Genomic DNA, 15,298 nt, shown 5'->3' on the forward strand with positions numbered 1-15,298 from the left:
CGGGCTGACCGATGTTGTACCTGCGCACCACCATATGAGGTCGGGGAAACGAACTAGATACGGACGGATTTACCGTGAATTTCTGGTGTATTGGCGTGTATATGACGAACCCAGTTAACATCATCAATGGGTGACGAAATACTTCATAACTGTCACAACTCGATCGAAGGAGGGCATCAAGGCATTGTCAGAACGTATCACCGAGTCAAAGCCGACTACTACTGGATTGGTCTTTACGCCGACGTGGTGAAACATGTTAGGGCCTGCGAGGACTGCAATACCAGTAAGAGCAAGCCACAGTTGAGAGGTTACTCGCCGGGAAATGTGGTGTCAGACCATCCATTCCAAGTCGTGTCAATGGATTTCGTGATCCCCCTTCCTCGAACTCAGCGGGGCAATACTGCACTGCTGCTGTTCCAGGACCACTTCACGGGATTCGTTATCGCTAAGGCTATGAATGACACCGGAGCACTCGAAGTCGCCAAGGTATTTGAGGAATGCGTCTTCAGGCAGTTCGGGGCTCCGTCTCTGATACGGCACGACCGAGATCCAAGGTTTATGAGTGAAGTATTCCAAAAGTTCTCCGAGATGATGCAGTCGAGATCAAGAGCTACGCTGAGCTACCGACCACAAGCCAACGGTCAACAAGAGAGGTCAGTCAAGACAATGGTTCAGACTATACGGGTCTACGTGGAAGACCCACTTCAAGCCGACTGGGATGACATCGCCGAGAAGATGGTACACGCTATCAATAACTCAAGAGATTCGACTCGGCGAGAAACTCCTTTCTATCTGGTACATGGTTGGGACGCCAAGTCTACACTCAAGGCTATGACGAGTTCAATACGACGTGGACAGGGACGCCCCGTCAACTCGGCGGACGCAGTCGAGTGGCGCCGAGAAGCGAACAGACAACGAGAAGTGGCACTTCGATTAGCAGCTGAGTTCCAAGTGCGACAGAAATCACGACGAGCTCGAGAGCACAACGAAGCGTTGAGCAAGAAGGAGAAAAGATCCATTCCCAACACAGCAGATGACGAAGATGAAGTTGCAGAACCAGGCGATGAATCCACCAAATCCTTGTTCAAAGAAGGAGATCAAGTCTGGTTGTTTATGGAGCGAGTCAAGTCGGGCCTGACCAAGATGTTAGCCCACCGATGGCATGGACAATTTAGGGTGAAGAAGAAGGTGGAAGAATTCGCCTATGAATTGGATTTACCCGACAAGAGTGGATATAGGTTCTACCCAGTGGCCCATGTATCACGTCGGAAGGCAGTCACCGAACTCGGCGGAAGACCAAAGACGAGGCTAATCGCCGACCTCGAAGAGACTCAGCGATTTGACTTTGACGAAGAATTACTGCCTGAAGACAGCTGGGAGCCAGACACAAGTACGAACCAGTATGAAGTCGAAGCAATTCTCGACGATGAGCTACCATTATCCACGAGTACGTCACGATCACAACGGAAGTTTAAAGTTAAGTGGGTCGGCTACGATGAGCCTACTTGGGAACCACTGTCGAATTTGTCATGTGGAGGTCTCCTGTTTGACTATCTACGACAGAAGAAGCGTGAAAACCGTCTGCAAATGGTGCAAGTTGCAGATGAGGATTAACAGCTATTGCACCAAAATACACCAACTCAGCGGACGACACAGGCCGAGTTGAGATGGAATGCTACTGTGTCGAAACTACATATACTGAATAATTACGAAATGAAGTCCTGAACGATACCTACGGGACGCCCAGTCAAAAGAAGAAAACTAAAAAGTTGGCGATCCGGACTCCAAGTGAGTTGAACCCGACGGAGACAACTGGGAAGAGCTCAGCGGACTCGACGATTGGAGGCGTGGCGTCGTGGCAGACGTCATCCCTTGGGAAACTGCGGAAGGAGATGCAACATTCGCAGCCGTGGCAAGAAGTATCATCGCCGAGCTAGCCAACGGAGCTGAAGCCGAACCAGATGCCTCAGGACCCGACTCGGCTGAAGTGGGTTGAGGCGGACTGGGGAGTGGGGTGCCGAACAGAGACATACTCGGAGACGCGCCTCGGAGATTGGGAGAGCCCAACCCATCGTCCGCCGAGTCGTCATCAGACGCACTCTCGTCATCTGAGCCGAGCTCACCGATTGAAGACCCAGTGAAGATATGGATGCCTTGACGATTCAGCCGAGTTGGAGCACCCGGGGCATAGGCAGGAGGCGCTTGTTCGGCAAGATCGAAGTCTTCTTCAATCGCGTCGTCAACAACCTGAGGATCCATACCGCGCGGAGCGAAAACCAAGAAGTCCACGTTTCGAGCGCGGAAGCAGGTGTTATACGGGTGGACCGCCGGGTCAGTTAGCAACCAAGCTCGCCAGGGCTCGGCTAGATCCACATCATGAGCACATTGGACCCAGTCTCTCCCGGAGGGAACCCACGAAAGGTTAACGGGAGAATAATGGGGGACGGACGGGTCGAAATAAACCTCTGCGTCCACCAGAGGAGCAGGTTCATCGCCGATTTTCTGAGTGATCACCGAGTAAAGCTGATCGTAGACAGCGACAACCAAAGATCGCAGAGTGTCACTACGACGTTTGCGTTCACGCTTGTACAACAGCCACAGCTCATATACCTCAGCGAGCTGAGCGGGCGTGGCAGCCGGGTTGACGTCAGGATGGAGACCCATCAACACACTCGACTCGACGATCCAATGACGAAGCTCATAGAGAGCAGCGAAGTAACGGGTCATTTGGCCATCTGTCTGGATGGGCCTCCCCGCCGAGTCCGAGGGACTGTCGCCACGAAGCTTCACCCACATATCTCCAAGAACTTGCATCAAAGTTCGAGGTCGGGTCTGAGAAGCCAAACACCGCCGAGCTTCCTCCAGTATCGATGGAGAAAAGAAGAAAGGAAGCTCAGGGAGCATCCGCCGAAGACGCTGACAAGGATGGCTCGGATCAAAAACGGCCATGAAAGCTCGAATGCCGTCAAGAGAACACGGCGTAGGTGGCACACGACTCTTGCCTCCTACGAGCTCCATCTGCACCCCTCCGCTCAGTGTATCCAATAATGCATTCCAACAACGGGCTGAGCCGAAATGCATGAATGGTACCTCGCGGAGTTGAGCCATGTGAAGAGTCAAGCGACAATCCTTGGACACCGCTTGCGAGGCTCGAGTCCGTAACGTCGCCAGCGGGAGTGCAAGAGCGCTGGGTAGTGCGACCACAGCCGGACGTGAGGCAGTCGAACTCGGCTGAGAGATAATCGACACAACCGGGAGCCTACTCGGCGAAGGAGCAGCCGGAATGGATTGAGCCGGAGCTGGATCAGAAGTCGACGGAAGCTGCCGATGCTTGTGGTGTCGGTGCGTCTTGTGATGCTTCTTGTGTTTCTTGTGTATCTTGGATCGCTCTGACCGATGACCAGTAGAACTCGACGAGGCACGACGTTTGCGATGCTGCTGCTTCCCCGAAGCCGGCGCAGAGGCAGAACTCGTCCCGTCACCAGAATCCTTCGATGAAGGCCGCGAGGAGTGGCGATCACTCGGCGGCAAGGACTCATCACTCATCTCGTCGTTAGAACCGAAGATTACCGCATGAAGGCTTCTCGCTTTGGCAGAACGACGAGCATCTGCGGTCGCTGAGCCGGAACCTGAAGGACTGCCAGCCGAGTTCTTTGATAAGGAAATGGGATCCAAGAGCGACCCAGCGGCAGGATTCGTCGAGCCGGTGGACGTTGCAGAACCATCACCAGGCCCTAACACCTCGTCGTCAGACGCGTCGAGGTCCTCAAGCAGCTGAGCAGTCACAGTGCGGGCGGTCGCAGCAGATCTCCGGATAGGGCGCCCAGATGGGGACGTCAACACGGCCGTGGTCACAGGGAGAGACGGTCTGAGGACACTCACGGCCGGAGTCACTAGGTCAGTCGGCGTGGTGGATACGCTCAGACCCCGAGATGACGACTGGGAGCGCCCAACCACCATTGGCACGACGCTGAGTGGTGCACTCGACTGGGGCAACCCAGCGGAGATGGGCGAAGCGAGCCTGGGGCACAAACGCTCGTAGCCGGGACAGGCAGCGAAGCCCCGACATCGGATGAAGATATCGGCGGTGGGCGAGTAGCCGCGACTGACGAAGTCACCGGAGGACCAGAAGACGAAGACCCCGCCGAAGTCGTCGAAGCAACCGCAGGAACGGTGTCGTCGGGCGGCTCAGGCAACTCAAACTCGAATTCAGCTTCGCTCGAAGCGTCATCGTCGTCTTCAGAGCGAGCAGAGACAGCGGGCTGAGTAGCAGAACTCAGCTGAAGGTGACGAACCTTCTTCCGCCGAGTCCGACGACGGGACTTTCCAGAGCGAGGCCTTCCTCCATCGGATACAGTAGCTTGCGGAGAACTTGAGTGCCAGAGGGCACTGACAGCCTCGTGTCCATCCTCCCCGGGAAGTGGACAAGCGTACGGTTGAGGCGGATGCGGCGCCGGTGGACGATGACGAGGACCTGCAGCTGTGGGAGACTTGGGGTTGGCATAAGGCCGAAGCTGAGTCGAAGTCAAGTTCGCCAAAGGCGTACGGTGAAGCTGGGCAAGAGTCGGCTCAGCCTGGCTCGTAGCCGCCGCTGAGCTGACTGGAGCCTCCGCCGAGTCTGCCAATGAAGTCACCGAAGACGCTTGACTAGCTGAGGGAGCCACACTAGGACCGATAACGGAACTCGCTACTGGAGCGTCTCGGCGAGGATGAACAATCAACTCCAACCGCCGAGTTTCACATGCTGGGATGTTGAGAACCTCAGGGAAGCGAGACTTTAAGACACGACACAGCCGAGCGTTAAAGAGAAGGTCGGACGGATCAAGTCCAGGAACCTGCAAGCCACCGCCAGCAGCAGCAACCATGTGAGGGTCGTGCATCGGAATAACGCCTTTCCGACGGATGAGCCGCTTCTGTCGCAAGATCACCGCCCGCTGCTCAGCGATCACCGACTGAGCGTGCCGCAAAGGTTGAGTGCCGGTGGATCTGTACAACCGCACCGACTCCTGCAGCTGTTCGAAGTGCTTGGAAGCAATGCCCTGAAGGGTGACGAACGCCGCATCCCTCTCAGAAATGGATCGGAGGAGGACGTTGATCTCGGCGTCTCGATCCAAGACTTGCTGATGATGGAGCTAGGCCTGACCCAACGCAGCGCCACCTTGCTCTGCTCAGCTGCGATGGCCCGAGCAAGTTTTGCCTCACTCAGAGCTACAGCCTTTCGCAGTGACGCAAGGAGATTAGCTGACTGCGTGGCAGCAGCCTCCAATCGAGACACTTGCTGTTGAGCCGACGAGAGCTGAGTTGACAAGTCGACGTTGCTGAGAGCAAGCGAGTCCAGTCGCCGAGTCAGTGCGCGGTTCTCCTCCTGAACAGCTTGATTGTCAGCTCGGAGATCGCCAATGATCTGTGGAGAATCAAGAGCGGCGTAGTTGCCTTTCAAGATATTCAGCAGTTCCCCCGCGAAAGCAGCATGCAAGATCGCTCGCCGCTGTACGGGATCAGAGGGCTCCACGGAACGAGTAAATCCGTAGGCCATGAGCCTCGCCAAGAAGGTCAATTCTTCTCGGCGCTCATACCCTTGCTCGTTAACTCTGGCCATAAGGGAGTCAAGACTCACTGGAGCAGCCGAGCTTGGCTGATTGGTGGCGCCCGATTGGTGTCGCCCGGCAAGCTCGGTGGACCAGGAAGGCGCACGCGAGAAGACCCCACTGACTCCGCGTCGGACTCATGGGAAGTAGTCAGGTCGACCAACCCAGCTTCATGCCGGTCACTGACCCCACGAGTACTGACGGGTCGAGGAATCGACTCAGCTGGCACGCCTTTACCTCGACGAGGAGTGGAAGAAGAAAGATGGCGCCGCGAGTTGTGCTGGAATAACATGCGAAGAGTAAGGAGCTGCCAAGTGAGTGACAGCGGAAGCAACGAACGTACCGAAGAAGGTGGTGGAGAGCCGCGAGCCGTCATCAGCCGAGTACGGACCAACGGTGGCAGAACCAAATGAAGGATTAAGACACTCACCAGCTCGGCTCGTATCATAACCGGGGCAGTTGTGGTGTAGCGATTTCCAGATTCGACCGTACGCCAACCTACTTTAGGTCAAGAATCGGCTCGGTTTGATACCCAGAGCTTAGGAGCAAAGGATCACGGTAAGTACTCGGCGATCTGTCCGGATATGCTATCCGGATAGCCGCTGAGCTCAACGGTCGCCGGAACTCAGCTGAAGGGTCGGTAGAGATCCGAATCGACTACATTTCACTAGATATTTGTATGAAAAGCATAGGATTCAATAGGGGGAGCCGAAAGGGCTCCCAGAAGATAACAGAGCAGAATTTAACTAGTCCAAGACACGTGTACACTTTTCCGGTAAGTCCCTGCATAGGGCTGGATTATGCCTGCCGTCAATACTCGAGAGGCATAGCTTGTAGGGTATTGACTGGTAGCGCCAAGAGATTAGGTCGGTCCGGGTAGGACAAAGTCTTGCTACGCGCGAAAGAAAGTCCCGCATACTCAGCGGGCCGGTACGTCGGATAGCCCGGGTGCCGTAACACTTCTAGCTGAGCAGCCTCTGCGCTCGGTGACCTGTAAAAGCGCTCGCGCGCCGTCGTCCATCCTTTGGTGGAGGGCACAGAGTTGTGAACGAGCTCAGCCGAACCAAACTCGGCGGAGCCTCGGAAGTGATCTGACTTGGTTAGTCGGAACCGAGTGGAAGCGAGCCACTCGTCTGTCCCGGAAGGGCCGGACCGCGAGGGGACCACCCTCTGCGCAGGCCATACAGCCGCCGACCTAACTCGGCGATTCGTTGTGGTTTGTGTAAGGAATCCACACCTGACGATATTTGTGTGTTCTACTACACCACATCAAACCACCACAAGTTAGAGGCTGCGCAGCACTTCATCGGCTATAAGGACGTCCAGCTCACTCTAAAAATCTTTTATCCCTGTCTAAACGAAGATGCTATGGAGCAGCGTCGTAAACTGATCTATCAGTGGCGTGAGAACGTCTCTGTATTTATTGATCGCTGCAAAAGTGCAACAGTGGCAGACATGAAGTACGTTAGAGAGTCTGGCGTGGTAACCACATTGTCTATACGCCGAAGCTTCTATTGTGCAATGAGTAAATTTACTACGTAAAGATGGAGTGCCTATTAGCTCGACGATGCTACGCTTAAAGGGTAAGGAAGTCGCAGAAGATCTACAGATTAGCAACTTTAAGGGGTCTTGGCACTGGCAACAAGGAGTTTTACGTCGTCACCGACTCAGCTTTTGCGCGCGTACGAGGCAAGGGCAGACTACTCCGGAGGACGCGAACGCGACTGCCATTAGTTTTGGCATCGAGGTGCAACAGAAAATGCTCGAGTTGCGTGTGCATAACGTATATAACGCTGATCAAAAGGGTACTAGCTAATAATTTTATTTTACAATTTATTTGCTAACGTAAACTGATGTAATTGTAGGTGTATTCTTTGAGTATTTAAGCAAGCGCTCTAGAAATTCACGTGGCTCAAAACCAGTTGGGCTCGCCATGGTGGTAAAGATAAAGAACGTGTGACAGCAATGCTTTTAGGCGATTCAGATGGAGAAAAATATCCACCATTTATAGTGTTCAAGTCGAATCGGTCAACCGTTACGGGTGGAGACAAAGAAATTTGGAGAAACGGAGTGGAATCGATATATACGTATGGAAAGAGGCGAAGGAAAGCGTGCAAACACACGCTATTAAACTATACACAAATCTTTCAGCCTGGTGGAACGAAGATGTTCATATTGAATGGCTAAAAACCATGTTCGGCTCCCGACCAAGACCAACGCGACCCGTTATTTTACTGCTCGATGATTTTTCCGGACATTGGACATCTGCCGTGCTAGATTACGCCAAGTCTATTGATTTGCATCTTATGCGTGTGCTACCATCGTGCACAGCAACATGCCAACCTGCCGGCATTGCCTAAAATAGGCCATTGAAGTCGAACTTAAGGAGCGAGTGGGTCAGTATGCTACGCCAGCAATTGCTTGCTCACGCAGCATCCACACATGCGTTTAGAATTCAAGCCTCCAACACGAGCTACGCTTTGCGGGTGGGCTACTTCAAGTTGGGCAAGACTATCAAAATCTACGATCATTAACGGCTTTCGTAAAGCTCATATATTGGTCTCGCTACCATCCCCAGCAGTCGAGTGAGCGACATTGAGCTACAAAAAGAAACGATTGATCTACGTTTGATAGATGATAGCGTTGAAGATGTATTGTCCGACGAAGACCTGAATTTCTCCAATGCCGAGTCAGATGTTAACTCGCTCGAATAAAGTTTTACACGCCTTACAAATTAAATCGATTTAATAAATGTTTTTTTACACAAGTCACATATTTGCTTAATACAGGTAACTTTTATGGGCTTGGATAGTCACGGCTGAGTTCAAGAATTTGGCCAGAGCTTGTTGGGTCTTGGCCCGGATAGCCGAAGTAGCCATTGTAGCAAAGCCATTGCAGCAAAGTCCACCTCTCTTAATTCATAGAGGACTGTACCGAAGAGTGCGTACTCCTCAATAAACCGACTGTAGTAATTCAAACTGCCCAAGAAAGATTGCATCGCTCGTAGCGACTGCGGGAAAGAAAAATCCACCAGCGAGGACAGATCCTTAGGATTCGCCTCCAGTCCCTCCTTAGAAACTCGATGACATAAATAGTCTACCTTGCGCATTCCCCAGTAACCCTTCACCACACAGTGTCCATGGTGAAAGCAGGGCTGCCCACCGTCCCAACCGTCCTCGCAGACCGGCCGACTTAAACAGCCAGGCGAGTGTGGAATGTCAAGTCAGGATTGGGATGGGCCTCCCCACCAGCAGGTTATAATTGAGCCCCAACACCCGTAGAAGTGCCAATATATCCTTCTCTACTGCTCCATAATTCAACTCGTTGGGCTTTAGCGTTCGGCTGACAAAGGTAACAGGATGACAGATCCCCTCATACTCTTGTACCAAAGCCGCCGAGATCGCCCAATCGCTAGCATAGACTATCACCGTAGGCTGGCGTTCTGGGTCAAAATGGAGAAGGATGGGCGTCGTCGAAATCCTGCGCCTCAGTTCCGCAAACGAATGGTAAGCTCGGATCCACCGGGGCTCCACTTCGTCTGAGATTCTCTTTGTCAATTCCGTCAGGGTCGGATCCTCCCCCTCTTGGTTCCGGGGTGGATCCAGCTCCTGCTTGAGGTCGCCCCCAACCTCGCGTCATGTAGGTCCACGACCTTCAGGAACAGAGCTTGTTGGGTCTTGGCCCGGATAGCCGAAGTAGCCATTGCAGCAAAGCCATTGCAACAAAGTCCACCTCTCAATTCATAGAGGACTGTACCGAAGAGTGCGTAATCCTCAATAAACCGACTGTAGTAATTCAAACTGCCCAAGAAAGATTGCATCGCTCGTAGCGACTGCGGGAAAGGCAAATCCGCCAACGAGGACAGATCCTTAGGATTCGCCTCCAGTCCCTCCTTAGAAACTCGATGACCTAAATAGCCCACCTTGCGCATTCCCCAGTAACCCTTCACCACACTGATAGAGAGATTCCATTTATTGCACGCCTCCAGTAGGGATGTCACTCTTTCGCACAGCCGATCCCACGATTCCGTCGGAATCACGATATAGGATCTGCGCCCCAGCACGGACGGCGTCCCCAGATCGGCTCGCCTGCTTCAAATGGATCTACTTCCGTATCGCCTTCTCCGGATCCACACCTTTCGGATCTCAGGATCCGAGTATAACCATTGAGCTGGAAACCACGTAGCAAATCTGGCCACTTGTTCCTAGTGGATCTGCCCCGCTGCCAATACCAGTTTCTGGCGGGCCCGGCCAGCAAGTTCGCAAATATCAGACACTTATCTGCATCTGACGTTAACATCCTAGTTTAACATCTTTTGTGCCACCTCGGGCGATATTCCTCTGTGTTTGGTTGGATCGAACCATTGGCGGATCTGGTTGTAGAACTCTTCCATCGGGTACTTGTCCATCAATCCACTTCCCAACTGAACCAACGGGCGCTTCACCACAATTGCGTTATCCTGTGGTGTCGCCGTTGGTCTGTCGTCCGTTCTATCGTAAGCTACCGTAATATCGTGCTTCGTGGATCGGTGATATCCGGTTCCACCCTGGTATCGTGCTCCATGCTCGGTGATCTCCTGTTTATGGTCGGATTCATGTTTGGCCCGTGGACTGTGCTCCATGTTCTACCGATGTGGTTTTGTAGAATTGTTTTTGTGCACGTGTGGTGTAACGGGGTTACATGGTGTGAAACCCACAGGGTACGAAGTACCCGGAGAGTTAACATACTATCAGTACGTAAGTTGGAGAGTTAAGAAGGTCTCTCAGTACGTTGGCTAAAAACCACACGTTATGAATTTGATTACGTTTAACTATGCTAGATAGTTAAACAGATACATTTACCCCTAGGCGGCTTGGCCGCAATAATAGTGAATAAAACACTTCTGGTTTTGAAGCATAAAAGCTAAGGTATTAACTTTGAGCCCTGGTCTTGGGCTGTATGTGTCCTTTGGATAAGGAACTTAGTATTAGTGACTCTTTTAGTCGAACGTCTTCCTCTGACGCTAAAGCTACGGTAGCCCCGCTGCATGCTCTACCGTGGCTTCGAACGTGCGTGCTCTTCCCTAGAGCGTGCTTTTCAGCATGCTGGGGTGTCAATATTTTAGTTCCCTTCCGTGGTACGTACACTCCCGTCATGTTCTTGTCCTTCCAATTTTTATGACTGCGTGCTCTCCCGTAGTTCTTCTTTTTCAGAATAGTGTGGCTTTTGTTGTTTTCGTGCCCATCCGTGCTCCGCTTCCATCCCAGCGTGTACATAATCTATTTTAGTATCCTTCCGTGTTACGTGCTCTTACCTGGTTTCGTGTTTTTCAGTGGCCCCGCGTCAATTTAATCACCCAGTGCGCTTGATGAACGCTACGTAACGTGTTGGAAAGTGCACCAACTATCGCAATTCGCACATTACACGCGCGAATACAAACCAATTATCACAGCTGAGGGAATACGTTTTTTTTGGCGGTGGCGGAGTGGTGTGTGTGTGTGTAGAGAAGCCAAGCCACTACAATCGCATTTAAAAAGTTTCTAGTAATAAATATTAGTAAAAAAACGTGTATTGTTATCTAATGCTGATATATTAATTACGTGTAATACTACATGCAAACATATGAAAGATAAATCTAATTAGTTCTAAACGTACGTAAAACTATAATAAAAGTACTACGAAGTTAAAATACACCATACTTCTAGCAACAAGTACTAAAAGGACTTTTCAAACGAAATATGAGTCACCAGGGGCCACAATTATTTGCAACAGCTGCTGAGACCATATCTTACGTGGGTGCTCATCGGCACCGCCTACCAATGCTAACTAAAGCGCACACAGCCTTTCCGTGGTGTGGCATTCCGCGGTTGAAAGAGTGTGTTGTCTGCCCGTCTGTCTGTCACGGGCTAGGGTTCTAAAATGTAACGCATATACGCGCTATCTACTTGGCTGCCCCATTAGCTAAAATTTACATTATGTAGTGTACACAGTGTATGTGAACTACATATCGTACTTAAAAGTACTGTTCAACTTTCATTTTGCTAGGGGGAGGGGGTGACATGTTCTTCGAAGTACAACATGTACAGAATGTATGTAGCGATACCGCGATTTTCCATACCATGGAACGATGGTACAGTAACATGGATACCGTAATTCGTCATGTTGCGTTTTACAGCCTGAATTTGCAAATTCGAATGTTCAAACTGTACACGTATTACATGTATACTACCGGTACGGAGCAGTGATGGGAAAGCATTACAAGAAGAAAGCATTATGCAAATTTGTATTGAAGAACCACCACGTACATGTAGCAGTAAGAACTGCAATACTAACCAAACTTGCAATATTGATCCGCTACAGTACCACGTCAGCATGTTTGTCAATGGTTTTGATTCAAAACCAGCAACTTCTCGAAGTTGAACGGGATTAAGTGTATTCAAACCGAGAGCAGACACTCCATTACGACCCGGGAGGCGGCTAGAGAAAGTCTGAACAGCTAGCCAGTTCCGTGTGTGTGGGGGGGGGGGGCTTCAGTACAAATTTCTGCCTCGGGCCTTCTAGCAGTATGTATTGCAGTCTTGGAAACGCTTACAACGATAATATGGTCAGTGATTTAGTGCATTCTCTTCTATCGCCTGAGCCATTGAAAACAAAACTTCGAAGTAAGCCCTTTCGAATTCTTACTTTTTATTAAATTGCTTTTTATTCAAACTGCTTGACATTGCCGCATTCAGTTTGAAGCTGCGCTCTCAAAAGCGCTGGTTATCTCTCGCTGTACCTCGTAGTAGCGACGGGTCAACATGAATTGCAAGCATTGGCATTGATCAATACTGGGGCGATTCCCCCACAGCAAAAAGTTTAGGACCCCAGATCTGTCAAGCTCAAAGAATACATCTGGAAGAGGAGTGCCGACCGACCCCCCTTCCAAATTCCACGCCAAAGAGTTTAGGATCATAGAAAAAGACCGTTCTTGCAATTTATTACGCGCTTTAAATTGCCACAAATTACACTTTGGCTCATGGCTCTACCTATTACCAGGGGAAGTAAACCATTCCGTATTACTCACCTGCCTTCTACTCCTCGGCAAAACAAACCTACTACACTCACGACTTAATGGAATAGAGCCACACTACTCGCCTCTATCGCTACTACGTGAAAACTATTGGTACTCATTAGGCTGCCATATTGATTGCGACCCCGCTCCGAATTCATTTCAAGATCTACCAGAAAACACGAGTATGAAGCAGCCATCTCATCGAGGCATCAGCTTTTACTTTACGCTTGTAGCATGGCTACTTGTCTGCTTCTCGATGGGATTCATGGTTGGCAGTTGGACCATTCAAGCACTTGGCGGAGAAGCACACAACGTCCTGCATGCGAGCATGTCGCTCAAGCGTTCTCCAGCCCTCCGACAAAACGATCAGCCTAGCGTCGTGGTGAGCAGTTTGCTTGTTAAAACAACTGAGCGTAGTCGTGAAACTTTAGTAATGGGTGAAGCGTTTTACACATCCAACTTCGATGTCAATGATACTTCGACTACAATCATCTTCAACGTTTTTCGAGGCGAGCCCGAGGCGCTACGGATGCAGCTAGAGGCAGCTTTCAATCAAGAGGATGTGGTGCCGTCGGATGTGTGGGTCATGTGTTTCAATTCGCCCAATCGACTGTTGTACGAAGCCATCGTCAGCGCTATCCGTGTCAAGTATCCCGAACACGACAAGCAACTTAAACTTACAACATCCGACTTCAATCACAAGTTTCACGGCCGCTTCTTGCTGGCGTACATGGCGACGACCAAGTACGTACTGATCGTGGATGACGACCGCCCCATTGATTTCACAACTGTGATCGACTACATTCGGTACATGCAGCACCAGAAGGGTGTTTGGGGAAACTTCGGTCATCGACGATCATCTACTTTCGAAGGCTACAAGAGCTGGCCGTTCGTTGGATACGATCTCTCAGCCACCAATATGGAGGAGCAGGACTATCTCTGCGGCATGTGGTTTCTGGAACAAACGTGGCTCGAGTACTTCATGAAGGAGCGCGTGCCGTCCTGGGCTACATCGGAGGACATGCACCTCTCACATGTGATGAGGAAGTATCTGAATTTGAACACGTATGGGGGAAGGTGGCCCTCTCTGCTCCGTCACTACCCCGTAAGAACTACGCTGCGACCACGGGCTCGGCATTGGATTTAAGAGAGTTCATATTCGACCATCAACTTGGTCGCGGCAACAAGTTGGCGGATGTAGACCAGCCGATTGACACGCTCGTGTACGCTGAGACTCCTCAAGATATCGAGGGTTTCTTACTGAAAATGGATGAGTGTTTGTCAAGTGACGCGGTATACGCCACCAAAGCTTCCGATATGACCCCGTGGTGCAACGTGGGTAGAACTGCTGCAGTTTTCCGTGGTGCCAAGGAGCAAGATGTTAACGGCCTCATCGCAGCCGCCGAGAAGCTTTGTGCTAGAACCAACTGCGTGTACTTTAGCGTCAAGCCCAACATCCAACATGGTATCCGATACTTCAACATGCGCGAAGGCTACGGCCAAGTAAGTACAGACGTGGAAATCCCGTTTCAGACTGGAGCATCAGATGTGTTAGTATCACTGGTGGGCATCCTGAACAATGTATTGCCCGAGAAGTTGTTCGTGCCTGATGTGGAGTCCACGTCGTGGCCGGAGACGGACGCGTCAAAGCACGACCGGCTGCAGATCTACCACAGCACGGTGATACTGGCTATCGATATCCATCGGAACTCCAAGACGAATGGCAAGTGGAGCCACCGCAATGACGAAGCTGAACAGTTTCCTGAGGGAATGGAGGTGTTTGGGTGGCACGTCTAATTGTGGAGTCAATCATAATGAAATGATCCTTTGCCAACAAACTACTTTTCGATGTAAGCTGTCCATTCTTCAATTTTGAAGCTCGCGCCAAGATTTTTTTAACTTCATGTTTTTGTAAAGTTCGGTTTTCTGTTGATCCGGAGGCTCATTGTCGGATGTAGAATACGAACGCGAGATGCGCCGATTGTTGAACGCACAGTCTTAGGACGCTTGATAACGCAATATTTAGTGGAGTGAGATTCATCAAATAATTGATATACATATAGATATTTTTTTTCCATCCAGCGCCACGTCAGGTTCGGGCTCCTTGTACATAGTGCCACACCACTTGGCACATCCCATGATCGGTAGTGGCATCTTGCTCGACGCAACCTACCGCGGTCCACAGTACGCTCGGACCGAGCGTACTGTTTTTACAGATAGGAAAAAAATGTACTAACTTTATAAATGTTCGCGCTTTAGTCTAGAAGGTGCGTGGGGTCATTTAAAGGTTGTTTTGAAACCGACAATGCTAGACGACTCTTTTTTTTCTCGCAAATATAGACCGAGCCTCGGTACCGTCATCTTTGACACCCCCTCGTCGACAATACCAATGACGCCCTTGATACTTCTCGCATCTCAGTGCAGCCCTACTTGAGCATGCAAATAGTTCAATCTCGGCTCTGTCGTGGCGAAACACGCCAGAAATTTACTAGCACACTTTTACACTAACAAGACCTACTAAGTTCCTTTAATTTAGTTACGCTTAATGTGTATAATGAGCTAGAAGGCCCTGGAACTACGCTACCAGTGTAACGGGGTACAATCTGGTTACATAAAGAGTGACCCGTCACTCTTGTGGACACCTGGTACACGGTACCAGGTGCTCTCGGAGCCAGTC

At 50.9% G+C, this 15,298-nt stretch overlaps 1 protein-coding gene across 1 annotated transcript; it reads left to right on the forward strand.

Moving 5' to 3' along the window:
* Positions 1–13,054: 13,054 nt before the first annotated feature.
* Positions 13,055–14,418, forward strand: PITG_10872 (uncharacterized protein; the record flags this gene model as incomplete). The annotated part of the gene is made up of 3 exons (XM_002901640.1): positions 13,055–13,249; positions 13,325–13,698; positions 13,770–14,418. 3 exons carry the CDS (start codon positions 13,055–13,057, stop codon positions 14,416–14,418), a joined length of 1,218 nt encoding a protein of 405 aa, XP_002901686.1.
* Positions 14,419–15,298: the final 880 nt, after the last annotated feature.

This window comes from Phytophthora infestans, genomic scaffold, assembly GCF_000142945.1.
Source record: "Phytophthora infestans T30-4 supercont1.20 genomic scaffold, whole genome shotgun sequence".
NCBI classification, from domain to species: Eukaryota; Oomycota; class Peronosporomycetes; order Peronosporales; family Peronosporaceae; genus Phytophthora; species Phytophthora infestans.